Consider the following 25,652-nt stretch of genomic DNA (forward strand, 5'->3'; position numbering starts at 1 on the left):
TAGGAGATGAAAAGTCAAAATTATGAGATAAAAAAATTAAATTATGAAATGAGAAAGTCCTAATTATGAGATAACATTTGAAATAATTAACCAAAAAGTCATGATTATAAGATAAAAGTCAAAATACAAAAAGTTTAAATTATGAAATAAAGTCAAAATTATGAAATAAAAGTCATAATTATGAGATTTAAAAAAAAGTTAAAATGATGAATCATGACATAAAAGTTCAAATTTTGAAAAATGAAAGTCAAAATTATGCAATAAAAATTCAAGTTATGAAATTAAACATCGAAATTTATGAGATAAAGTATTTAAAATTATGAAATAAGAAGTCTAAATTACCGTATTTCCTTGAATTGCCGCCGGGTATATAGTATGCACCTGCCTAGAATTACTGCCGGGTCGGACTCGTTTCGCAAAATATTATTTTTATTAGCATATGCCTAGAATTTCCGCCGGGTCAAACTCGTCACGTCACGAGTGACACTTCACCTGTCATCATTTTCAAAATGGAGGAGGCTGATTTCAATCATTTGAAATCGCATAAATGGAAGAAGATTAAGAGCTATTCAGTAGGATTTAAGGTCCAAGCTATTGAATATGCTAAAAAGAACAGTAAGCAGCTATGTTTTATTAATATACCGTAGCTGCGTGTGTCAAATATGAGTCATTAAATGACTCCCGCCTCCTGGTGGTAGAGGGCGCTAGTGATCCTTCTTGCGACTACTCGGCTGCAGAAGAAGTGACAACAAGCAGCGATCGTTTATTTTTTCCTCTCGCTTGCACTTTTAACATGGAGGATTACATATCTAAAATAAAACAGTTTTCTAAACTGGACTTTCATTCGAAGCAGGAGGTAATAAAGGAAGATCTCCATGGAGACAGAGAGACTTTTAAAACTGAAGAAAGATAAGGAAGACTTCTATAAACAAGTTATCGATGCTTTTGATCAGAAGGAGCTGCGCATGGACTTCATTTATAAGTAAAGGTAAGACCATAATAACGTTTCTTTTATTAAATGTGCTTTTCATGATGGTATCCTTACATCACACTCAAATTTATAAGCGCAGACCTAAATTTACCGCATGCCTTTGTTAAACGCCGGAATGAGAAGAGGTTTTAAAATAATTAGTGCCTTGGCGGCAATTGAAGGAAATACGGTATGTAATTAAAAAGTCAAATTATGAATTAACAGTCGAAAATATGTAATAAAATGTCAAATTATGAAATAACATTCGAAATGAAAGCTGCAAGCAGCGTTGGTCGGGTCCGCCTTTGGCTGCTGCCCCCGAGACCCACGGCTGGATAAGCGTTAGAAGACGCCTTGGTGCCACTATTTTGAGAATCTAATGCATTGTGAAAGTAATGCAGTTGTTGTATTGAAGAGAAAATATCAAACTTCCTGTTGATTTTTGCTAAAGTATGTTAATTATTAAAAATGTAGGTCTAAGTGAGACCTACATAGTGTTTTTTGTTTCATGTCTCTCTGACATTCCTACTGGAAGTTACAAGCAGTTTTGTCTGTGTTTTCTTCCTAGGAGCAGTTTGTCCGTGTTGTATTCCTAGGGGGGCGGTAGAGCGCAATTTTGAGTTTTGAGGTTAGGTTTTTTTCATCAGATGGCAATTTTTGCCAGACCTGATGTGTGTGTCAAGTTTGGTGAGTTTAGAAGCATTTTAAGGGGGTCAAATAACAGCTCAAAGAGGCAAAAATGACATTTTTTAGGAGACTTTGCACAGGGGTTCTTTGAAGGCGCGTAAAATCAAAACCTGAGAACTTATCAAAACTCTGTTCTATACTTTTAATCAGAAGGGTTCAATCTCTCTCCTGTGCGAGTTTGAAGCCAAAACAACAAACGCACTCAGAGGAGATAATGTTTGAAGAAAGGTGACCGGTTTTTACTAAACTTTTGTTTTGAAGGGGGGATTGCAAACTTCCTGTTGATTTTTGTTGGGGGTTGTCAATCTATGAAATGTAGGTCTAAGTGAGACCTACATAGAGGTTTTTGTTTCATGTCTCTCCGACATTCTTACTGGAAGTTACAAGCAATTTTGTCTGTGTTTTCTTCCTAGGAGCAGTTTTTTCAGTGTTTTATTCAAAAATAGCGCTGGAGCGCAATTTTGAGTTTTGGGGTTTGTTTTTTTCATTAGATCGCAATATTCGCCAGTCCTTATGTGTGCGCCAAGTTTGGTGACTTTTGAAGCATTTTAAAGGGGTCAAATTACAGCACAAAGAGGCAAAAATTTTATTTTTTGCGAAAATGTTATTTTGAAGGGGTTTTTGCCCATTTCCTGTAGATTTTTGCTGAAAGAAGTGAGTGTATGAAAATTGGGTCCAAGTCAGACCTACATAGGAGTTTTTGTTTCATGTCGCCATGACATTCCTAACAGAAGTTACACGCAGTTTTGTCTGTCATTTTTTCCTAGGGGGCGCTAGAGCGCAATTTTCATTTTGGGGGATTGGTTGCTTAATATGTTGGGAAGGTTTGCTATACCGACGTGTGTGTCAAATTTGGTGAGTTTTGAAGCATGTTAAGGGGGTCAAATTACAGCGCGTAGGTGCGGAATAATAATAAAACACAGCAGTTTCAATAGGGTCCTTGGTCCATGGCAAAGGACTCCTGTGGAGTCCTTTGCCATGGGCCAAGGACCCGAATTATGTTAAAAAAAAAAAAGTCAAATAATGAGGTAAAAAGTACAGTTGACAGACTTTGTCTCCAAAAGAGAAGTCCAGTGGACACTCTGCAGTTTCATGTTAAAAACATTTACAAACTGTGTCCAGCAGAGGGCGCCAGAGTGACAGAAACCTGTATTTCCCTGTCTTTGAAACATCACAAACCTTCATGTTGTTGGTCTTGTTTACAACAGAAGAATGTGGACATTTACCTGAGCCGATCACCCTGTCGATGCAAATAGAGGAGGGGTCTATCTCTCTGGCAAACTCCTCCACAGCCTGAGTGGGGTCCTCGTAGGTGTCGGGGTCCACGTAAGACTTTATCCCAGAGAAAGGAACTGGTGAGAGGAGACAGATTGCTGTGAAATATCTGTGACAATTATCATCATTGTCAAATTGTGGGGGGAGGACTGTGCAGTTAGTCTGAGAAGTGGTGTTAAAAAGTAGTGCAAAGATGCACAGGAGTGAGACCTCCCCTCGTTAAGTATTGTGTCTGCAGCCCCGGAATAGACGTGAATGAAGTTTAACGAGGAGAATATAAAAATATTGTTAGTGTGAAATGTTAAGACAGTCGGCTGCCTGGCCAGAGCTTAAATACTTTTTTAAAAGTACATTTTAACTTTCCTGTCTGAATGATTTATGTGCTGTCAAACAAGTTGGACTCGGAGACACACCTGGGAAACTTTTTTTTTTTACCTCTCATATCTCGGCCGTGTTATTCTGAGACGATATCAGCGCCAATCGTGCGATACTCTTAATTATTTCTAGCGTGGAATATTTTTTAAAAAAAAAAAGGTTTGCTCAAGTGACATGACTCAGAGTGCAAAACACCAACACCTGACAGACTTATGCAGTCTTTCAATTGAAGTGGGGTGGTAATTTCATTTTGGCGACAGCGAGTGGTCACAATCCTTCATTAAGTTAATGATGCAGACACATTTGTTTAATTAATCATTGAAATAATGAATCAAATGTGAAATATTTCAACCACAAACAATTTTAATTACAACGGTAAATCATTATTACAATTTAAATAGTAAAATCTTTATTTGAATATTAATACGTGTAATTATTTAAAATGAAATAAATGTCATTTACATTAAAGTAATTAATAACCTTTTTTTTAGTATTTTATTTTAAATGTTTTAATTTAATTATTTACACATTTAAGTAATACTTAAAGATAATATTTATATATATTATATATATTAACTACGTATGATAATTTTGACTTTTTATGTATCTCTATTTAAAAAAAATATCCCTATGCTAAGTTAAGTATGCAATGAAAATTTAAAATAATGAGATAAAAAGTACTTTTAATTATTTCTAGCGTGGAATATATATATATATATATATATATATATATATATATATATATATATATATATATATATATGTATATAACTGAAATGACTACCATCCCACTTCAATTTAAAGACTGCATACGTCTGTTATGTGTTAGTGTTTGTCACACCCACCATTGTTGTCTAAATTTCATTTTGGCGACACCGAGTGGTCACAATCATTTATTAGATTAAACTCTGTAATTTTAATGATGCGGACACGTCTGTTACTGGATATTTTCTATCTTTAAATCATGGGTGTCCAAAGTGTGGCCATTTTTGGCCCAGAGTGAGTTTTTTTTATTGGCCTTCAACAGATGGCAAAAATAAAGCGGATTCATTAATGTGTTTTAATTGTCATTTTTAATTTCCAATTTATTTATTGTAAGCAGAATTTAATTTTGAGGACCACCCCCACATTATTAGTAACACTTTTTTAAATTAGGTGCAAGGCTTCTTCTGGTTAAGAAGAATCATAATTTAATAATTTGGGTAGCCCCCATGAACTTTTATTTGTGCATATATATATATATATATATATATATATATATATATACATATATATATATATATATAGAAACCCGCAACATTTTTTCCTGTGAAACTATTTTTTATCACTTGTTTAATTAAACTTGAATTCAATTTGATGCATGTTTTGTACTAAAACTAATTCATGGGAAATGTATACTTTGAATTCTTAGTAGAAAATAAATTCAATGACACGGACACGTTTGTTACTGGATGCTTTCTAGTATGCATCTGCCTTGTGTGTCTAAGTCTGGGGGGTCCAAAGTGCGGCGTGGGTGCCATTTTTGGACCACAGACGGTTGTTTCATTGATTGATACCTCATTTTGTAAATATAAAGTGGCTTCTTTAATTATTTTATTTCAATTTTAGTTTTTGGAAGCAGAATTCATTTTCAAGCCCCTTATAATTATTATTTTTTACACTTTTTTATTTAAGTGCAGGGCTGCTCTTGGCTAAATTGATTACCAGAAGCAGAAATTTTTTTGACCCCCCCATAGGATTTCTTTTCGCACTTTTTTTATTTATGTAAATTTGTATTACTTTTTTAATCAAACTTCAATTTAATTTGATGCATGTTTTTCATGGGAAATGCTCAACATTCTAAGTACAAAATACTTTCAATGGCGCAGACACGTTTGTTACTGGATATTTTCTAGTTTAGTATTTCTACGGTTGGGTGTCCAAAGTGCAGGCCGGGGGCCACTGTCAGCCCGCAACAAGTTTTTAATTGGCCCTCGACAGATTGTAAGAACAAAGTTGATTCATGATCATTGAGATCTGTTATTAGATTGTTTGCTAATATAACGCAAAGCTAACAGGTGTGTGTGTTGTTAGCGTAGCATACATTGACCACCATTGGATTGCTTTTAATGCAAAGTGCAAAATGTATCAAAGCTTAGCTGTGGTGTAAGCGTATTTATGTGTGGGAAAAAAGTCCATTCAAACCAAAACATTACCATGTCCACTACGGAAGCGTGTCCTCCTCTTCTCCTCGGACTTCATCCTGGCTTTGATGTACCCCTGACACCTGTGAAGGGGAACATCTTTATTAAATATTGGAACATCTTTATTAAATATTGATATCTGACAATACTAAAACCATAACCGTGATGACAGGATGTGACTGAGTAATTAATAATATGTTTATTCACAAATATTTGACCTTAGTTATCCTTTGCCTCATTTAAATCACATGAAAAGCATTGAACATAATTAATATTTGTTATAATAAATATGAATACAATTGTTAATAATTATATTAATTAGAATTATTAATAAATATTAGTCTTAGTTAGTTATAATATATAAAATACTGTTTGAAAGACAAAAAATTTAAAAAAAAAACAAAAAAAACAACAAAAAAAAACGGTTTAACGTTGTTATTATGGGGTATTTTGTGGAGAATTTTGAGGACAAAGTGAATCTATTCCAGTTAAGAATAAGGCAATTTTTGGCTCTGCCATGCCCTTTCAAACGTGATTTCATGTAATTTAAGTTGATTATTTTTAATATTGAATATAAATATTGAAAAAAACAAAAAACGTTTTCACATTGTTATTATGGGTTATTGTGTGGAGAATTTTAAGAGAAAAAAGATAATTTATTCCAGTTCAGAATAAGGCCGTTTGTGCTCCGTGTTGCACAATGATTTCATGTGATTTCTTAGTTTTTTTTTATTTGAATACATTTGCAACAAATTCGAAAAAAAAAATCAAAGTTTTCACATTATTATTATGGGTTATTGTGTGGAGAATTTTGAGAGAAAATAATGACTTTATTCCAGTTTAGAATAAGGCAGTTTGTGCTCTGCCATGCACAGTCAAGTGTGATTCCATGTGAGTTCTTAGTTTTTTGTTTTTAATAAATTTGCAAAGAATTCTAAAAACAAAACAAAAAACGTTTCACATTGTTATTATGGGTTATTGTGTGTAGAATTTTGAGGACAGAAATTAATTTAATTAAATTTAGAGTAAGGCTGCTTGTGCTCTGTTATGCACAATGATTTCATGTTATTTGTTATTTTTTAAATTTTAATACATTTGCAAGAAATTCTAAAAAAAAATAATAAAAGAACAGTTTTTACATTATTATTATGGATTATTGTGTGGAGAATTTTGAGAGAATTTTTATTTATTTATTCCAGTTTACAATAAGGCTGTTTGTGCTCCGCCAGGCACACTAAAGTGTGATTTCTTAGTTTTTTATTTTTAATACATTTGCCAAAAATTTCTAAAAAAAACAAAAACGTTTTTACATTGTTATTATGGGTTATTGTGAGTAGAATTTTGAGGACAAACATTAATTTATTCCAGTTTAGAATAAGACAGTTTGTGCTGTGCCAAGCTCAGTCAAGTGAGATTTCATGTGATTTTTTTAAATGTTTTTATTTTTAATACATTTGCAAAAATTCAACAAAAAACAAAAAAAAAATCATATTGTTATTATGGGTTATTGTGTGGAGAATTTTAAGGACAAAAAGGACAAAAATGCATTTATTCCAGTTTAGAATAAGGCTGCTTGTTCTCTGCCAGGCTCAGTCAAGTGTGATTTCATGTGATTTCTTAGTTTTTTTATTTCTGATAAATTTGCAAAAAAATATGTAAAAAAAACCCCAAACATTTTCGCCTAGTTATTATGGGTTATTGTGTGGAGGATTTAGAGGACAAAAATGCATTTATTCCAGTTTAGAATACGGCCGTTTGTGCTCTTTCATGAACAGTCAAAGTGGGATTTCATGTCATTTCTTAGTTTTTTATTTTTAATAATTTAAAAATTCTTAAAAAAAAACAACAACATTTTCACTTTGTTTTTATTGGTTATTGTGTGGAGAATTTTGAGGACAAAAATTAATTGATTTGATTGTGGAATAAGAATGTAACATAAAAGTACTATCTATCGATCGATTGATCTATCTATCTATCTATCTATCTATCTATCTATCTATCTATCTATCTATCTATCTATCTATCTATCTATCTATCTATCCATCCATCTATCTATCCATCTATCTATCTATCTGTCTATCTATCTATCTATCTATCTATCTATCTATCTATCTATCTATCTATCTATCTATCTATCTATCTGTCTATTTATCCATCTATCTATCTATCTATCTATCTATCTATCTATCTATCTATCTATCTATCTATCTATCTATCTATCTATCTATCTATCTATCTATCTATCTATCTATCTATCTATCTATCCATCCATCCACCCACCCACCCACCCACCCACCCACCCACCCACCCATCCATCCATCCATCCATCCATCCATCCATCCATCCATCCATCCATCCATCCATCCATCCATCCATCCATCCATCCATCCATCCATCTATCTATCTATCTATCTATCTATCTATCTATCTATCTATCTATCTATCTATCTATCTATCCATCCATCCATCCATCCAAACATATTTTTTTGTGCAAAATTATAAATTTGACAAAGTTTTTCAAATCTTCCTGACTCAACTCCGACCAGGGGATTGAACCCTGCGCACCACAAGGATCAGTTAAAGAATAATCGGCCTTATTTTCCTATCAATGCTGGAGCAGGAAGGGGCTAGGAGCAGCTTGGCTGTAAAATTCAATATTTGGTGTTGTGTAATTAATTTGTTGACATTTTCCGTGCTCCGATCCATGCAGAAAAATAAATAAATAAATCACTATTAAAAAAAACTATTATTGAATAATGTAAAAACATGACTGTTTTTGTACTTTAAGTGTAAATCTACATGCCAACCGGATACAAATTAGTAATGAATACAAAACAAGGAAAATAATAATAATAACATTAAAAATTATACATCTTGATAACAAAAGCAATGTAAAAAATTGTTTCCGTTTTTTTTTTTTTTTTTTTAACTTTTTACACTTATTTTTTGTGTCATAAATTAAATGAAATAAACGGTCATTTAATTAAATACAAACCTCCTCACATTTATTGCTGCAGTACATTCATTTTGACCAATATTTTAATTCGATGCATGTTTTGTCCATGATAATATTTTTATGATTTTAAGAAGCTAAAATCAAGATTAAAATAGTATTAATTGTCCAGCCTTAAGGCCTTTCACATATTGATGCATTCATTTCCATTGATTTATTTTGGACTTGGACCAAACGCCAAATTAAACGTTTAAAAATGAAACAAAATTATCAAATGTTTCGCAGCCATTTTGCCCGCTTTGTCCCGCTAATGAAAATACTTTGTGGAACCGGAAGCTGACTGATGTCAAAAATGGGAGCTCAGCAGATGGAAGGAATCAAACGGTGGCTCTGTGAGTTACATGTCGAGTAATTAAGCAAAACATTTGTTCAGCCTCTTGGAAAATAAGAATGCTTGCTTGTTTGGCGGCAAAGAGAAAAAAAAAAAGTCTATTAGCAGACTCCTGCATGTGTGTGTGTGTGTGTGTGTGTGTGTGTGTGTGTGTGTGTGTTCTTGTATTTCTACCTTTCTTGATACATCAAGAAGGAAAAGTGGCTTCCATATGAGGAGGTGTGAACAAGTTAGGACATCCATCATGGTCCCAATACAAAAAAACATTGCATCCAATAGAGAATGTCTCATTAGCACCCCTGGTGGTGAAATATATCAAAATGAGGGTGGTCCCAAAAAGGAGGGATTTTAAAAATGGACTGTGTCGGTTTTAAAAGTACTCCCCCTCTGGTCAACATATGAAATAACAAGTGTGTGTAAGAAATAAAAATGCGCCCCCTCTGGCCAAAATGAATAAAACAAATAAAATAAATATGTATATGTAGACATACTGTAATAACTTGAAGTAAATAATGAATAATAAAAAACAATTACAAACATAAAAATCCCCCCCCCCAAAAATATGAACTAAAAGCAGTCTTTTTCTCACAGTGTGTCGACTTTTTCTCATAAATGTGGGAACAATTTCTGATATTCTTTCTGCTTCTGTAACATCGCAATATTTTCTCGTAAAACTGTTACTTTTTCGTGTAACATTATTACTTTTGAATGTAAAACGGTGACACGTGTCATAAAAAATTCTGACTTTTATCCCAATAGTGCTTATTTTTTTGTTGTTTTTGTAAAATAATGACATTTTTTTGAGTAAAACCATTCCGATTATTGTAATATTGCCAACATTTTTAAGTTTTCGTTTAAAATTTGAGTAAAATTTTAACTTTTTTTATAAAATTGTCAGAATTTTAAGCTTCTCTTGTAAAATTTTAACTGTAATTGAGTAGAATTCCACCTTTTATCACAATATTGCACAAATGGTCAGTTTTTCTTGTAAAATTTTGACTTGCGTTGAGTAATATGATGACTTTTATTATAATACTGCCAATTTCTTTGTTCTTCTTGTAAAATTGTGAATTTTTTTTGAGTTAAGTTATGACTTTTGTCATAATTTTACAAAGTAAAAATTTGATTATTACCATATTGCCAAAATGTTAAAATTTTCTTATAAAATTGTGACTTTTGTCGAGTAAAATTACAAATCTTCCTCAAACTGCCCAAATGTTGAGCTTTTTTTGTAAAATTGCGACTGCAATTAAGTAAAATTACAACTTTTATCATAATTTTGCACAAATGTTCCGTGTTTCTTGTCAAATTTTAACTTGCATTGAGTAAAATGATAACTTTTATTATAATACTGCCAAAATTCTAAGGTTTTCTTGTGAAATTGTGACCTTTTTCCTTGTGAAATTCCAACAATTCTTTTTTTTTTACAACATTGATTTTCATATTTGCATAGTATGTATATATTATTAATGTTGTAAACACACATCTTTATATGTCTAGAAAGGCTGGTCTAATGAGGTGGGCATTTTTCCGAGGTCTCAAGGAGGTAACTAATACAAGTGTGTGTGTGTGTGTGTGTGTGTGTGTGTGTGTGTGTGTGTGTGTGTGTCCCTCACCGTCCAGTGATGAGGAGGAAGAGTGTGAGGATGACGAGCAGAGAGAAGCCCCCCACAGATGCCGTGACAACAACCAGAACTTGACCTTGGTCTGCCACATCAGGTGCTGAAGGACAACACCAGGAAACAGTTAAGAGAGTTTGGATTCACATCCATTTTTAGCTGGTATTTTTTTCACAAGTTGCAAGAATTAGTTAGCCAACACAACAGTAAACAGACTGTTTGATAAAAATATCAAAAGTATACAGTGTTTTATAACCATAGGCCAAAATATCAGTTCCTCTGCTGTGGTCTGTCCTCAGTTGTAATGCACTTTTCAGCCACTTGTGGCAATAATGACAATATCTAAGAAAAAAAGCGGCGTGGCGATAAAGTCATAGAAAAGTTTCTTGAGCGCAAAAAATATGACTACAACGGTGAACCTTTATTTTCAATTACAGTTAAAATTTTAGCCGCTTGATATTTCTGATTACGAAACTTTAAGAATGTCGTCATGGAAGTAAAGAAGGTCAGAGTCGAACTTTCACATACTCTGAATATTCAATTATATTAATTATATATCCATTTATATTAACATAATAATATATATATATATATATATATATATATATATACATATACATATATGTATATATATGTATATATATATATATATTCACACACATATTTATATACACATATATATACACAATTACACACATATATACATATATATATATCCACACACACACACATATATATGTATATATACATATATATATATATATATATATATATATATATATATATATATATATATATATATACATACATACATACACACACATACATACAAATATATGTATATATAAACACACATTCATATACACACATATATATATATACACAATTACACACATATACATACACATATATCTATAGATATATATATATATATACATATACACACACATTATATATATACATATATATACATATATGTATACACACACACACATATATGTATATATACGTATATATACATACATACATACATACACACACACACATACATACATACACTTATATGTATGTATAAACACATTTATATACACATATACACAATTACACACATATATACACACATACATACACATATATATATATATATATATATATATATATATACACATATATATATATATATATATATATATATACACACATTATATATATACATACATATACATACACACACACATATATATATATATACACACATATATAATGTGTATATATATATATATATATACATATATATATATAATGAGTTATATATATATATATACACATACACACACACATACACATATATACATATATATATGTACGTGTGTGTATGTGTATAAATATATATATATATAACTCATTATATATATATATATGTATATATATATATACACCTCATTATATATATATATATATATATATATATATATAACCCAAGTAATTTCCTTAGACCCCTGGTCTAAAGCAATGAATCATGCTTCAGGAAGTGCTGACCCTTTTCACGGATCCATGGAAAATTCTTTCAAATTCCTCAGAGGATTCCCCAGATTGTTGTCCTTACCTTCAGCTGTGGTGGAGAACTCAAAGTTGGAACTGTAAGCGGTGTAGCCAGCAGTTGTGCGCGCACGTACGTGGAAGACATAGACGCTGGCGGCCCTGAGGCCCGACACAACCACGCTGGGACTGCTGGTCCTGGTGGACGAGTAACTCAGCTGCTCTTCTTCCTGAAGAACACAAGACAGTCAGTCCTTCAGTCCACTTCATGCCTTCATGTGCACACTTAAAAACAGCAGGAGGATTCAAACATCTATAATGAGACTATAAAAACTAACTAGTGCACATTATAATGTTAGTAATTATAGTCTTATTATAGATGTTTTAATGTCCACCAGTTAGTAATTATAGTCTTATTGTAGATGTTTTAGTGTCCACCAGTTAGTAATTATAGTCTGATTGTAGATGTTTTAATGTCCACCAGTTAGTAATTATAGTCTTATTATAGATGTTTTAATGTCCACCAGTTAGTAATTATAGTCTTATTATAGATGTTTTAATGCCCACCAGTTAGTAATTATAGTCTTATTATAGATGTTTTAATGTCCACCAGTTAGTAATTATAGTCTTATTATAGATGTTTTAATGCCCACCAGTTAGTAATTATAGTCTTATTATAGATGTTTTAATGTCCACCAGTTAGTAATTATAGTCTTATTATAGATGTTTTAGTGCCCACCAGTTAGTAATTATAGTCTTATTATAGATGTTTTAGTGTCCACCAGTTAGTAATTATAGTCTTATTGTAGATGTTTTAGTGTCCACCAGTTAGTAATTATAGTCTTATTATAGATGTTTTAATGTCCACCAGTTAGTAATTATAGTCTTATTATAGATGTTTTAATGTCCACCAGTTAGTAATTATAGTCTTATTGTAGATGTTTTAGTGTCCACCAGTTAGTAATTATAGTCTTATTGTAGATGTTTTAGTGTCCACCAGTTAGTAATTATAGTCTTATTATAGATGTTTTAATGTCCACCAGTTAGTAATTATAGTCTTATTATAGATGTTTTAATGTCCACCAGTTAGTAATTATAGTCTTATTATAGATGTTTTAATGTCCACCAGTTAGTAATTATAGTCTTATTGTAGATGTTTTAATGTCCACCAGTTAGTAATTATAGTCTTATTATAGATGTTTTAATGCCCACCAGTTAGTAATTATAGTCTTATTATAGATGTTTTAATGCCCACCAGTTAGTAATTATAGTCTTATTATAGATGTTTTAATGCCCACCAGTTAGTAATTATAGACTTATTATAGATGTTTTAGTGCCCACCAGTTAGTAATTATAGTCTTATTATAGATGTTTTAATGTCCACCAGTTAGTAATTATAGTCTTATTATAGATGTTTTAATGTCCACCAGTTAGTAATTATAGTCTTATTGTAGATGTTTTAATGTCCACCAGTTAGTAATTATAGTCTTATTATAGATGTTTTAATGCCCACCAGTTAGTAATTATAGTCTTATTATAGATGTTTTAGTGCCCACCAGTTAGTAATTATAGTCTTATTATAGATGTTTTAATGCCCACCAGTTAGTAATTATAGTCTTATTATAGATGTTTTAGTGCCCACCAGTTAGTAATTATAGTCTTATTATAGATGTTTTAATGTCCACCAGTTAGTAATTATAGTCTTATTATAGATGTTTTAATGTCCACCAGTTAGTAATTATAGTCTTATTGTAGATGTTTTAATGTCCACCAGTTAGTAATTATAGTCTTATTATAGATGTTTTAATGCCCACCAGTTAGTAATTATAGTCTTATTATAGATGTTTTAGTGCCCACCAGTTAGTAATTATAGTCTTATTATAGATGTTTTAATGCCCACCAGTTAGTAATTATAGTCTTATTATAGATGTTTTAGTGCCCACCAGTTAGTAATTATAGTCTTATTATAGATGTTTTAATGTCCACCAGTTAGTAATTATAGTCTTATTATAGATGTTTTAATGTCCACCAGTTAGTAATTATAGTCTTATTATAGATGTTTTAGTGCCCACCAGTTAGTAATTATAGTCTTATTATAGATGTTTTAATGTCCACCAGTTAGTAATTATAGTCTTATTATAGATGTTTTAATGTCCACCAGTTAGTAATTATAGTCTTATTATAGATGTTTTAGTGCCCACCAGTTAGTAATTATAGTCTTATTAGAGATGTTTTAATGTCCACCAGTTAGTAATTATAGTCTTATTGTAGATGTTTTAATGTCCACCAGTTAGTAATTATAGTCTTATTATAGATGTTTTAATGTCCACCAGTTAGTAATTATAGTCTTATTATAGATGTTTTAATGTCCACCAGTTAGTAATTATAGTCTTATTATAGATGTTTTAGTGCCCACCAGTTAGTAATTATAGTCTGATTATAGATGTTTTAATGCCCACCAGTTAGTAATTATAGTCTTATTATAGATGTTTTAATGTCCACCAGTTAGTAATTATAGTCTTATTATAGATGTTTTAATGTCCACCAGTTAGTAATTATAGTCTTATTATAGATGTTTTAATGTCCACCAGTTAGTAATTATAGTCTTATTGTAGATGTTTTAATGTCCACCAGTTAGTAATTATAGTCTTATTATAGATGTTTTAATGTCCACCAGTTAGTAATTATAGTCTTATTATAGATGTTTTAATGCCCACCAGTTAGTAATTATAGTCTTATTATAGATGTTTTAATGTCCACCAGTTAGTAATTATAGTCTTATTATAGATGTTTTAGTGCCCACCAGTTAGTAATTATAGTCTGATTATAGATGTTTTAATGCCCACCAGTTAGTAATTATAGTCTTATTATAGATGTTTTAATGCCCACCAGTTAGTAATTATAGTCTTATTATAGATGTTTTAATGTCCACCAGTTAGTAATTATAGTCTTATTATAGATGTTTTAATGTCCACCAGTTAGTAATTATAGTCTTATTATAGATGTTTTAATGTCCACCAGTTAGTAATTATAGTCTTATTATAGATGTTTTAATGTCCACCAGTTAGTAATTATAGTCTGATTATAGATGTTTTAATGTCCACCAGTTAGTAATTATAGTCTGATTATAGATGTTTTAATGTCCACCAGTTAGTAATTATAGTCTTATTATAGATGTTTTAATGTCCACCAGTTAGTAATTATAGTCTGATTATAGATGTTTTAATGTCCACCAGTTAGTAATTATAGTCTTATTATAGATGTTTTAATGTCCACCAGTTAGTAATTATAGTCTTATTGTAAATGTTTTAGTGCCCACCAGTTAGTAATTATAGTCTTATTGTAAATGTTTTAATGTCCACCAGTTAGTAATTATAGTCTAATTATAGATGTTTTAGTGCCCACCAGTTAGTAATTATAGTCTTATTATAGATGTTTTTAAAACATATATGTTTTTAAAACATTTATAATTACTAGTGATTTTGGGCTATATAAATAAACATTGATTGATTGGTTGACCTATTTGAGGTTCTAATTCTAAAGGTTCTAAAAAAAAAAGCCTAAAATGTGTCATCTCTTTCCCCCCACAAACTTTTAACACTTCAATCTCCAAACGTCGGCACTAGAATATGGGTCCTTTTTTTTTTGTTAGTTTTTTTTCTTTGTCATGAAAAAGGGAGGTTTTTGTGGTTGGTGCACAAATTGTAAGTGTATATTGTGTTTTTTATGTTGATTTAATAAAAAATAAAAAAAAGATAATAAATAAAAAATTCGGGGCTTCACCGTGGCAGAGGGGTTAGTGCGTCTGCCTCACAATACGAAGGTCCTGAGTAGTCCAGGGTTCAATCCCAGGCTCTGGATCTTTCTGTGTGGAGTTTGCATGTTCTCCCCATGACTGGGTGGGTTCCCTCCGGGTACTCCGGCTTCCTCCCACCTCAAAGACATACACCTGGGGATAGGTTGATTGGCAACACTAAATGGGCCCTAGTGTGTGAATGTTGTCTGTCTATCTGTGTTGGCCCTGCGATGAGGTGGCGACTTGTCCAGGGTATACCCTGCCTTCCGCACGATTGTAGCTGAGATAGGCGCCAGGGAATAAGAGGTAGAAAATGGATGGATAAAAAATTCTTCTGCGGCCCGGTGGCTGGGGACCACTGATGTAAATAATGAAACACTGGCTGTGTTTGTGTTGCTAAAGGTGGCCGCAATACACCGCTTCACACCTACAGCTTTCTTCTTTGACGTCTCCATTATTCATCGAACAAATTGCAAAAGATTCAGCAACACAGACGTCCAGAATACTGTGGAATTATGCGATGAAAAGAGACGACTTATAGCTGTGAACGGTGCTGGACCAAAATGTCCTGTACAATGCGTGACATCACGCGCAAGAGTCATCATACCGCGACATTTTAGCATGATACTTCCGTGCGAGATTTAAAATAGCAATTAAGTAAAGTAAAAAGGCCGTATTGGCATGTGTTGCAATGTTAATATTTCATCATTGATATATAAACTATCAGACTGCGTGGTCGCTAGTAGTGGCTTTCAGTAGGACTTTAAGGTGCACGTTGTTAAAATGTGTGATTTGGCCATCATAAGTAGATAATGATCACTACCTTCTCGTAGTATTTGACCTCATAGTCCACAATGTCCAAGGGCGGATGTTCCTCTTCTGTCCAGGAGAGGGCGATACTGCTCTCAGTGGCCCAGTCCTTCTTGATGACCCCCACCAGAGCAGGACCTTCAAAGAACAAAAAACAAAACTGTCAAATACCAACCACTTTAGTAGAAAAATCCTGCAGCACAAATAAAAAAAGAGGTCATTTTGAATCCAAAAATCATTTAAGAGACGGCTGGACGTGAGTCAAGATACATAAATGTATTTATTTATGTAGTGAATATTGACCACAAGAGATTGACTGAAGTCAGCATCAGACATTTTGTTTTGTTTTTACTTTTGAAATGAACTCTAAAGTGATGCCACGCCTCTCAGAGATGTGCCTTCAAAAGCATTCTGAAGTGTCTTCACACAACATGAGAAAAGTGAAAACTCCAAATGGAAAATGAAAACACACACACACACACACACACACGCGCGCACGCACGCACGCACGCACGCACGCACGCACGCACGCACACACACACACACACACACACATTAGTTACCTCCTTTAGACCTCGGAAAAATGCCTACCTCATTCTTTCTAGATATATAAAGATGTGTGTTTACAACATTAATAATATATATGTTTCTTGTGAAATTTTGACTTGCGTTGAGTAAAATAACGACTTTTATTATAATACCGCCAAAATTCTAAGGTTTTCTTGTGAAATTGTGACCTTTTTCCTTGTGAAATTCCAACAATTTTTTATGCAAATATGAAAATGAATGTTGTAAAAAAAAATAAAAAATTGTTGGAATTTCACAAGGAAAAAGGTCACAATTTCACAAGAAAACCTTAGAATTTTGGCGGTATTATAATAAAAGTCGTCATTTTACTCAACGCAAGTCAAAATTTCACAAGAAACACGGAACATTTGTGCAATATTATGATAAAAGTTGTAATTTTACTTAATCGCATCCACAATTTTACAAAAAAAGCTCAACATTTGGGCAATTTGATGAAGATTTGTAATTTTACTCGACAAAAGTCACAATTTTATATAAAAAAAAAACTTTAACATTTTGGCAATATAGTAATAATCGAAATTTTTACTTTGCAAAATTATGACAAAAGTCATAACTTAACTCAAAAAATGTCACAATTTTACAAGAAGAACAAAGAAATTGGCAGTATTATATTAAAAGTCGTCATATTACTCAACACAAGTCAAAATTTTACAAGAAAAACTGACCATTTGTGCAATATTATGATAAAAGGTGGAATTCTACTCAATTACAGTTAAAATTTAACAAGAGAAGCTTAAAATTCTGACAATTTTATAAAAAAAGTTTAAATTTTACTCAAATTTTAAACGAAAACTTAAAAATGTTGGCAATATTACGATAATCGGAATGGTTTTACTCAAAAAAATGTCATTATTTTACAAAAACAAAAAAAAAATTAGCACTATTGGGATAAAAGTCAGAATTTTTAATGAAACGTGTCACCGTTTTACATTAAAAAGTAATAATGTTACACGAAAAAGTAACAGTTTTACGAGAAAATATTGCGATGTTACAGAAGCAGAAAGAATATCAGAAATTGTTCCCACATTTATGAGAAAAAAGTCAACACATTGTGAGAAAAAGACTGCTTTTAGTTCATATTTTTTTGGGGTGGGGGGGGGGGGGGATTTTTATGTTTGTAATTGTTTTTTATTATTCATTATTTACTTCAAGTTATTACAGTATGTCTACATATACATATTTATTTTATTTGTTTTATTCATTTTGGCCAGAGGGGGCGCATTTCTTGAGAGAATTGTGTAAGATGGAGAGATTTGTTTATTGCCCATTTATTTTCAATGGGGTGGAAATTCCTGGACATTTCGGGTAATCGGGGAATTTTCGGAACCGATTCGAGTCGGACAAGAAATTAGAATTTTTACCAAAGAAAGCTTTGTTTTTTTATTGGTAATATTTCCCCCCAAAAATATTTCAAACTGAAATTTTTGCTGTGAAGTAATTAGAGCCAAATGAGATCAATAACTCATAACAACATTGATTTTGATTCATTATTTTTTTTTGAGCAATGACAGTTTTAAAGGAGAAAAAAAAAACAGCCTGCATGGAAACTTTTTGTGTTATTGGTTGGGGGCGTGGTTTAGAGGGGGGGGGGTATATTTACAACTAGAATTCATCAAGTCGAGTATTTCATATATATATATATATATATATATATATATATATATATATATATATATATATATATATATAAGAAATACTTGACTTTCAGTGAATTCTAGCTATATATATATATATATATATATATATAAATATATATATAAATACTTCAGTGTTCATTTATTTACACGTACACACACACATAATACTCATCTACTCATTGTTGAGTTAAGGGTTGAATTGTCCATCCTTGTTCTATTCTCTGTCACTATGTTTCTAACCATATGCATGTACAGTAGATGGCAGTATTGTCCTGTTTAAGAGTGTCACAACATTGCTGTTTACGGCAGACAGACTGCTTTACGGTAGACGAAAACGTGACTGCTGTTGTTGTGTGTTGTTACCGCGCTGGGAGGACGTAATGAAACCGCCTAACAATAAACCCACATAAGAAACCAAGAACTAGCCTTCGATCATGCTACAGTTATAACGTCATTGGGCAGACACGCTGTTTATATTGTGGGCAAGTGGACGTGAAAACAGGCTGTCCTCACTCAGGTCCGCATGGAGCTGGAGGGGGCGTGGCCTCCAGCTCCGCCTGAATTTCGGGAGTCCACGAGGGGTTGGCAAGTCTGTATTGGAGTCTCAAGTGCAACATTTTCTTATTACATTTCACCTTTTTTACTCTTTTATCCTACTTTTTAAAAATATAAAATGATTTTTACACGGTGTCGGTAAAAAGTGAGCTGCGGGCCGCACTTTGGACAGCCCTGGTCAAGAAGACACACTTTAAATAACAAGTCACTCAGATATGGATCGGTTTATAACTTCCACCTCGTGGTTGTTGGTGTTTATTTTCCGCAGGAATGGAAACGAGCGAGGCGAACATGCTTCACTGAAACTCAAATATTTACCATCAATTATTCATAAATCTCCCACTTAAACAGAGGCAAAGTAAAAGATGCACGCCCTCTCTCGTCGAGTCAGCCGCTCTCGTTACAGGAATACAGAGCGACACCTCCGCCATAACTATAATGGATCACATGTATATATATATGTATATGTATATGTATACATATATATATATATATATATATATATAGTCGTCATCATCATCAGCTAAGTAGCGGAGATGAAAGACGCCAAAAGGAAGGCCAGAAAGCGACGCCTCAGAGGTGGCATGTCACATGTGGTAAAGCAGACGCCACTTTCACATCTTGTCACGGCACCGAGGTTTTCTCGCTGCAAGTCAAGCCGACACGATGCGTCACAGTTCAGCGGGGCCGCCATCGCTGCTATTTTTAAAGCGGCATGGAGCAGGGAGGGGGGGGGGGGATGGAGGTGTGTGTGGAATGTAAGACTTCCGCTGCTGACTGATGCAAAAAACTCACACCCGAGGTGCAAAGTAACGTTAATATGAGGTTAGTCATAATTAATTGTTTGTCACTTCCTTTTCTCGAAAGAGTCATTTTTTAAAAGTTTTCAAACGTCTCTTATTAGCCATGTTGCAGTCCTAACAAATACAAACCCCCAAAGCAGTGAAGTTGGCACCTTGTGTAAATAAAATAAATAGGTAATAAATAATAAATACAATAAATGAGTAGATAAATTATAATTATTTATTATTATTATTTATTTTATTCATGTATTTATTTTACGTATTTATTATAATTATTTATTAACTGTTATTTATGTATTTATTATTGTAATAATAAAAAAAATAATAAAAAAATGAATAGGTAAATAAACCCAGAATTCAATGATTTGCAAATCCTTTTCAACTTATATTTGTCAGGACTTGGACTTGGGCGTAGATTTTTTCCCCGAGTTGCAAAGCGAATGGATTAGAACTGGCGTGAAGGTAGAGACATCTTTTTATTTTGACACTATAACTAAAAAAATAGGAACAAATAAAAGGCGTGCACAATGGCGGAGAACAAACTTGACTACGAAAACAAAAAGTAGCACTATGGCATGAATAACAAAAAACTTACTTTGAACAAGAAAGTAACCTGTGAAGGAGGTCATGTTGCCAAGACAAAGAACAGAAACAGACGGGCTTAAATAGCAGTGACATGATAGGTGTGCGAGTGCAAAACGTGAGACAGGTGAAAACTAATGGGTAGTCATGGTAACAAAACAAACCAGGAAGTGCAAAAACAAGAACTGAGTGTGCAAAAAACTAAACATAATCACACAGACATGACAATATTCTATTAAATAGACCGCAAAGACAAGATATTTAACGTTGGAACTACAACACGTTATTTTTGGCAAATATTAGCTCACTTGGAATTTTTATTATTTTTGTATTAATCAATCCAACAAAATAATACACAATAATACCACGATAATACAATTCCAATTCCAAACTCGACCCAGCAACACTCAGAAAAGCAATCAACAGAGCATTGGAGAGGACACACAAACATGACACAAAACAATCCAAATGTTTGGAACTTGATGCCTGCAACATGTTTAAAAAAAGCTGGCACAAGTGGCATAAAAGACTGAGAAAGTTGAGGAATGCACATCAAACACTTATTTGGCACAAACCACAGGCGAGCAGGCTAATTGGGAACTTGGGGGTGCCATGATTGGGTATTAAAAAAAAAGCTTCCATGAAATGCTCAGTCGTTCACAAACAAGAACGGGGCGAGGTTCACCACTTTGTGAACAAATTCGTGAGCAAATTGCTTAAGAACAACATTTCTCAACGAGTTATTGCAAGGAATTTAGGGATTTCACCATCTTCGGTCCGTAATGTCATCAAAAGGTTCAGAGAATCTGGAGAAATCACTGTGCGTAAGCGATGATATTACGGACCTTGGATCCCTCAGGCGGTACTGCATGGAAAAAGCGACAGTGTGTAAAGGATATCCCCACATGGGCTCAATAACACTTTAGAAAACCACTATCAGTAACTACAGTTGGTCGCTACATCTGTAAGTGCAAGTCAAAACTGTACTATGCAAAACGATAGCCATTTATCAACAACACCCAGAGGCTTCGCTGGGCCCAAGCTCATCTAAGATGGACTGATTCAAAGTGGAAAAGTGTTCCGTGGCCTGACGAGTCCACATTTCAAATTGTTTTTGGAAACTGTGGACGCCGTGTCCTCCGGACCAAAGAGGAAAAGAACCATCCGGATTGTTTTAGACGCAAATTTGAAAAGGCAGCATGTGTGATGGTATGGGGGTGTATTAGTGCCCAAGTTATGGGTAACTTACACATCTGTGAAGGCACCATTAATGCTGAAAGGTACATACAGGTTTTGGAGCAACATATGTTGTCATCCAAGCAACGTTATCATGGACGCCCCTGCTTATTTCAACAAGACAATGCCAAGCCATGTGTTACAACAGCGTGGCTTCATAGTAAAAGAGTGCGGGTACTAGACTGGCCTGCCTGTAGTCCAGACATGTCTCCCATCGAAAATGTGTGGCACATTATGAAGCCTAAAATACCACAACGGACTGTTGAACAACTTAAGCTGTACATCAAGCAAGAATGGGAAAGAATCCCACCTGAAAAGCTTCAAAAATGTGTCTCCTCAGTTCCCAAAGGTTTACTGAGTGTTGTTAAAAGGAAAGGTGATGTAACACACTGGTAAAAATGACCCTGTGCCAACTTATTTGCAATGTGTTGCTGCCATTAAATTCTAAGTTAATGATTATTTTAAAAAACCCACTTAAGTTTCTCAGTTGGAACATTTAATATCTTGTCTTTGCAGTCTATTCAACTGAATATTGGTTGAAAAGGATTTGCAAATCATTGTATTTAGTTTTTATTTTACCATTTACACAATGTGTAACTTCACTGGTTTTGGGTTTTGTATATATTTTTTTATGATGATTGGACATTTTGTATAATATTCACAAAGTTCATTGAACAGGTTGTGTAATTTGTGTGTTAACTCTGTGTGTCATTTTTATTTTTTGCACCATGACTAGGGAAGGTTGTTTGGATTGGGTCATATAAGTAAATGATGTGCTGTGTTGACTTCAAAGTACATTGCGTGGTTTTGGATGATGCCAAACATTTAGGTATCAATCCGATGCCTACATTTTTTCTTTTTGTCTACGCATGGGGGAGTGAGAAACATAATTTCGATTCCTTTGTATGTCTTACATGTAAAGAAATTGACAAATAAAGCTGACTTGACTTGACTTGATACCAAGTAGTTTCAAGATCATACATTGGTCATATTCAAAGTCTTCATGTGTCCAGGGAAGTATTTCCTGAATCTATGAACATTTTCTAAATTAAAAAGATTTTGTGACGATAAAAAATATTGACGTAATCATAGCAGTATCGACTAGATACACTCTTGTACTTGGTATCATTACAGTGGATGTCAGGAGTAGATCCACCTTTTGCGTTTGTTTACATTGTGACGTCGGTGAGCTAAGGTGTGTAGTGAAGAATGTTTAGCTATTCCTCGTTCTGTAGGGATGATACTTGTAAGAAAATTACTTTATTTGTCGCCATGGAGACGAGAATTCGTGATTTAGAAGTAGCTGAAACACTGTAGCCATGTCTAAAAGGGCGTTTCAGTGTTATAACTTCACCTTTATCGTTAGTTTTTAGGCCAAAATGTATCCGTTCTCCCTTTTCTGTCTTGTAAGAAACTTACTTTATTTGTCGCCATGGAGATGAGGATTCGTGATTTAGAAGTAGCTGAAACACTGTAGCCAAGTCTAAAGGGGCGTTTCAGTGTTATAACTTCACCTTTATCGTTAGTTTTCAGGCCAAAATGCATCCGTTCTCCCTTTTCTGTCCACACACCGTGTCTGCTTGTAAGTACTCTGTGACTGTGCACTGCCAAACATGCTCCTCTGCTATATGGCCAACCTGTACTTTTTAAACAGAGTATAGTACCGTTTTGGATTCATTAGTACCGCGAGACTATACTAGTGTACTATAAAACCCTAAACTGGACAGCAGTCGTAATCAGCTCCTTTCTAAAGGTTGAATAAAAACAAGATTTTTTATCAAAAATAATTAATATTTATTAACACACAGAAAAGTAACAAAAATTGCTAGCGTTGAATACCTGGAGTTGGTACCGTATCAGTTCAAATGTGAACGCTACCCATCTCTGCATACTGCATACCAAAAATAAAGATGACTTTCAGTCCGGTAACAAAATACCTGATTGATTACTCTGAATGAGTCATGTCAAATAAATCATGGACAAAACAACAACAAACAGCATCCAGTAATTGAACTGTGTTGTCTGTTAGTGCGGTTCTGCAAGATCACATCGCACATCTGCTGACGATGCGTACTTTGATATCAGCCACTCTTCCTGTCGGGGTGGAAGGTGGAATATCTCAATCGAGCCGCCAGCCGCAGTTATTAATGGATCATAAGTCGTTCTGCGGAATGAATGAGATGTGAAATACAGAAGGGTCACTTTGGGTTTTTAAATCTCGTGCCAGGAGACAAGTGTCCTCGTCTTTGACAGTCCAGCCAAAAAAGGAAGCAAATCGACTTTATTAAATGTTTGTGAAGCATTTTAGTAAACAAAACCAGTCTTCTTTTAAGTAATATACTTTATAATGCATAATAATATTATTATTATTATGCTGTATAATGCATAATAATAATATACTGCATATTAGTAATATACTGTAATGCATATGTTCCTTTTTAACTGTACTTGAACGTATAATAGACTGTATTTCTATTATTCACATGTGAATAATGCTGTATAATAGACTGTATTTATATTATTCACATGTGAATAATGCTGTATAATAGACTTTATTTATATTATTCACATGTGAATAATGCTATATAATACAGTATTTATATTATTCACATGTGAATAACGCTGTATAATAGACTGTATTTACATTATTCACATGTGAATAATGCTGTATAACAGACTTTATTTATATTATTCACATGTGAATAATGCTGTATAATAGGCAGTATTCATATTATTCACGTGAATAATGCTGTATAATAGACTTTATTTATATTATTCACATGTGAATAATGCTGTATAGTAGACTTTATTTATATTATTCACATGTGAATAATGCTATATAATACAGTATTTATATTATTCACATGTGCATAATGCTGTATAATAGACTTTATTTATATTATTCACATGTGAATAATGCTGTATAATAGACTTTATTTATATTTTTCACATGTGAATAACGCTGTATAATAGACTGTATTTACATTATTCACATGTGAATAATGCTGTATAATAGACTTTATTTATATTATTCACATGTGAATAATGCTGTATAATATACTTTATTTATATTATTCACATGTGACTAATGCTATATAATACAGTATTTATATTATTCACATGTGAATAACGCTGTATAATAGACTGTATTTACATTATTCACATGTGAATAATGCTGTATAATAGACTTTATTTATATTATTCACATGTGAATAATGCTGTATAATATACTTTATTTACATTATTCACATGTGAATAATGCTGTATAACAGACTTTATTTATATTATTCACATGTGAATAATGCTGTATAATAGGCAGTATTCATATTATTCACGTGAATAATGCTGTATAATACTTTATTTATGTTATTCACATGTGAATAATGCTATATAATACAGTGTTTATATTATTCACATGTGAATAATGCTGTATAATAGACTGTATTTATATTATTCAAATGTGAATAATGCTATATAATACAGTAATTATACTATTCACATGTGAATAATGCTGTATAATTGACTGTATGTATGTTATTCACATGTGAATAATGCTGTATAATAGACTGTATTTATATTATTTACATGTGAATAATGCTGTATAATAGACTTTATTTATATTATTCACATGTGAATAATGCTATATAATACAG

General features: G+C 32.8%; 1 protein-coding gene and 1 long non-coding RNA gene across 6 annotated transcripts in view; one reads left to right on the forward strand and one right to left on the reverse strand.

Annotated features, from left to right (window-relative positions):
* The window catches only part of LOC133542827 (ephrin type-A receptor 6-like), a 223,251-nt gene that overhangs the window by 14,949 nt on the left and 182,650 nt on the right, over window positions 1-25,652 (reverse strand). For all 5 annotated transcript variants that reach the window (XM_061887022.1, XM_061887021.1, XM_061887018.1 and 2 more), the window contains exons 9-13: window positions 16,612-16,736; window positions 12,060-12,222; window positions 10,451-10,556; window positions 5,503-5,573; window positions 2,884-3,009 (exon numbers count right to left, since the gene is read on the reverse strand). In XM_061887022.1, coding sequence (XP_061743006.1) covers window positions 2,884-3,009; window positions 5,503-5,573; window positions 10,451-10,556; window positions 12,060-12,222; window positions 16,612-16,736 — 591 coding nt within the window. The remainder of the gene's footprint in view (window positions 1-2,883; window positions 3,010-5,502; window positions 5,574-10,450; window positions 10,557-12,059; window positions 12,223-16,611; window positions 16,737-25,652) is intronic.
* LOC133542828 (uncharacterized) overlaps window positions 1-25,652 on the forward strand; it is a 58,883-nt gene that overhangs the window by 3,270 nt on the left and 29,961 nt on the right. Inside the window, exon 2 of the long non-coding RNA XR_009804221.1 lies at window positions 10,458-10,579. This is a non-coding gene — a long non-coding RNA (uncharacterized LOC133542828). The remainder of the gene's footprint in view (window positions 1-10,457; window positions 10,580-25,652) is intronic.

Source organism: Nerophis ophidion, linkage group LG25 (assembly GCF_033978795.1).
Source record: "Nerophis ophidion isolate RoL-2023_Sa linkage group LG25, RoL_Noph_v1.0, whole genome shotgun sequence".
Classification (NCBI taxonomy): Eukaryota; Metazoa; Chordata; class Actinopteri; order Syngnathiformes; family Syngnathidae; genus Nerophis; species Nerophis ophidion.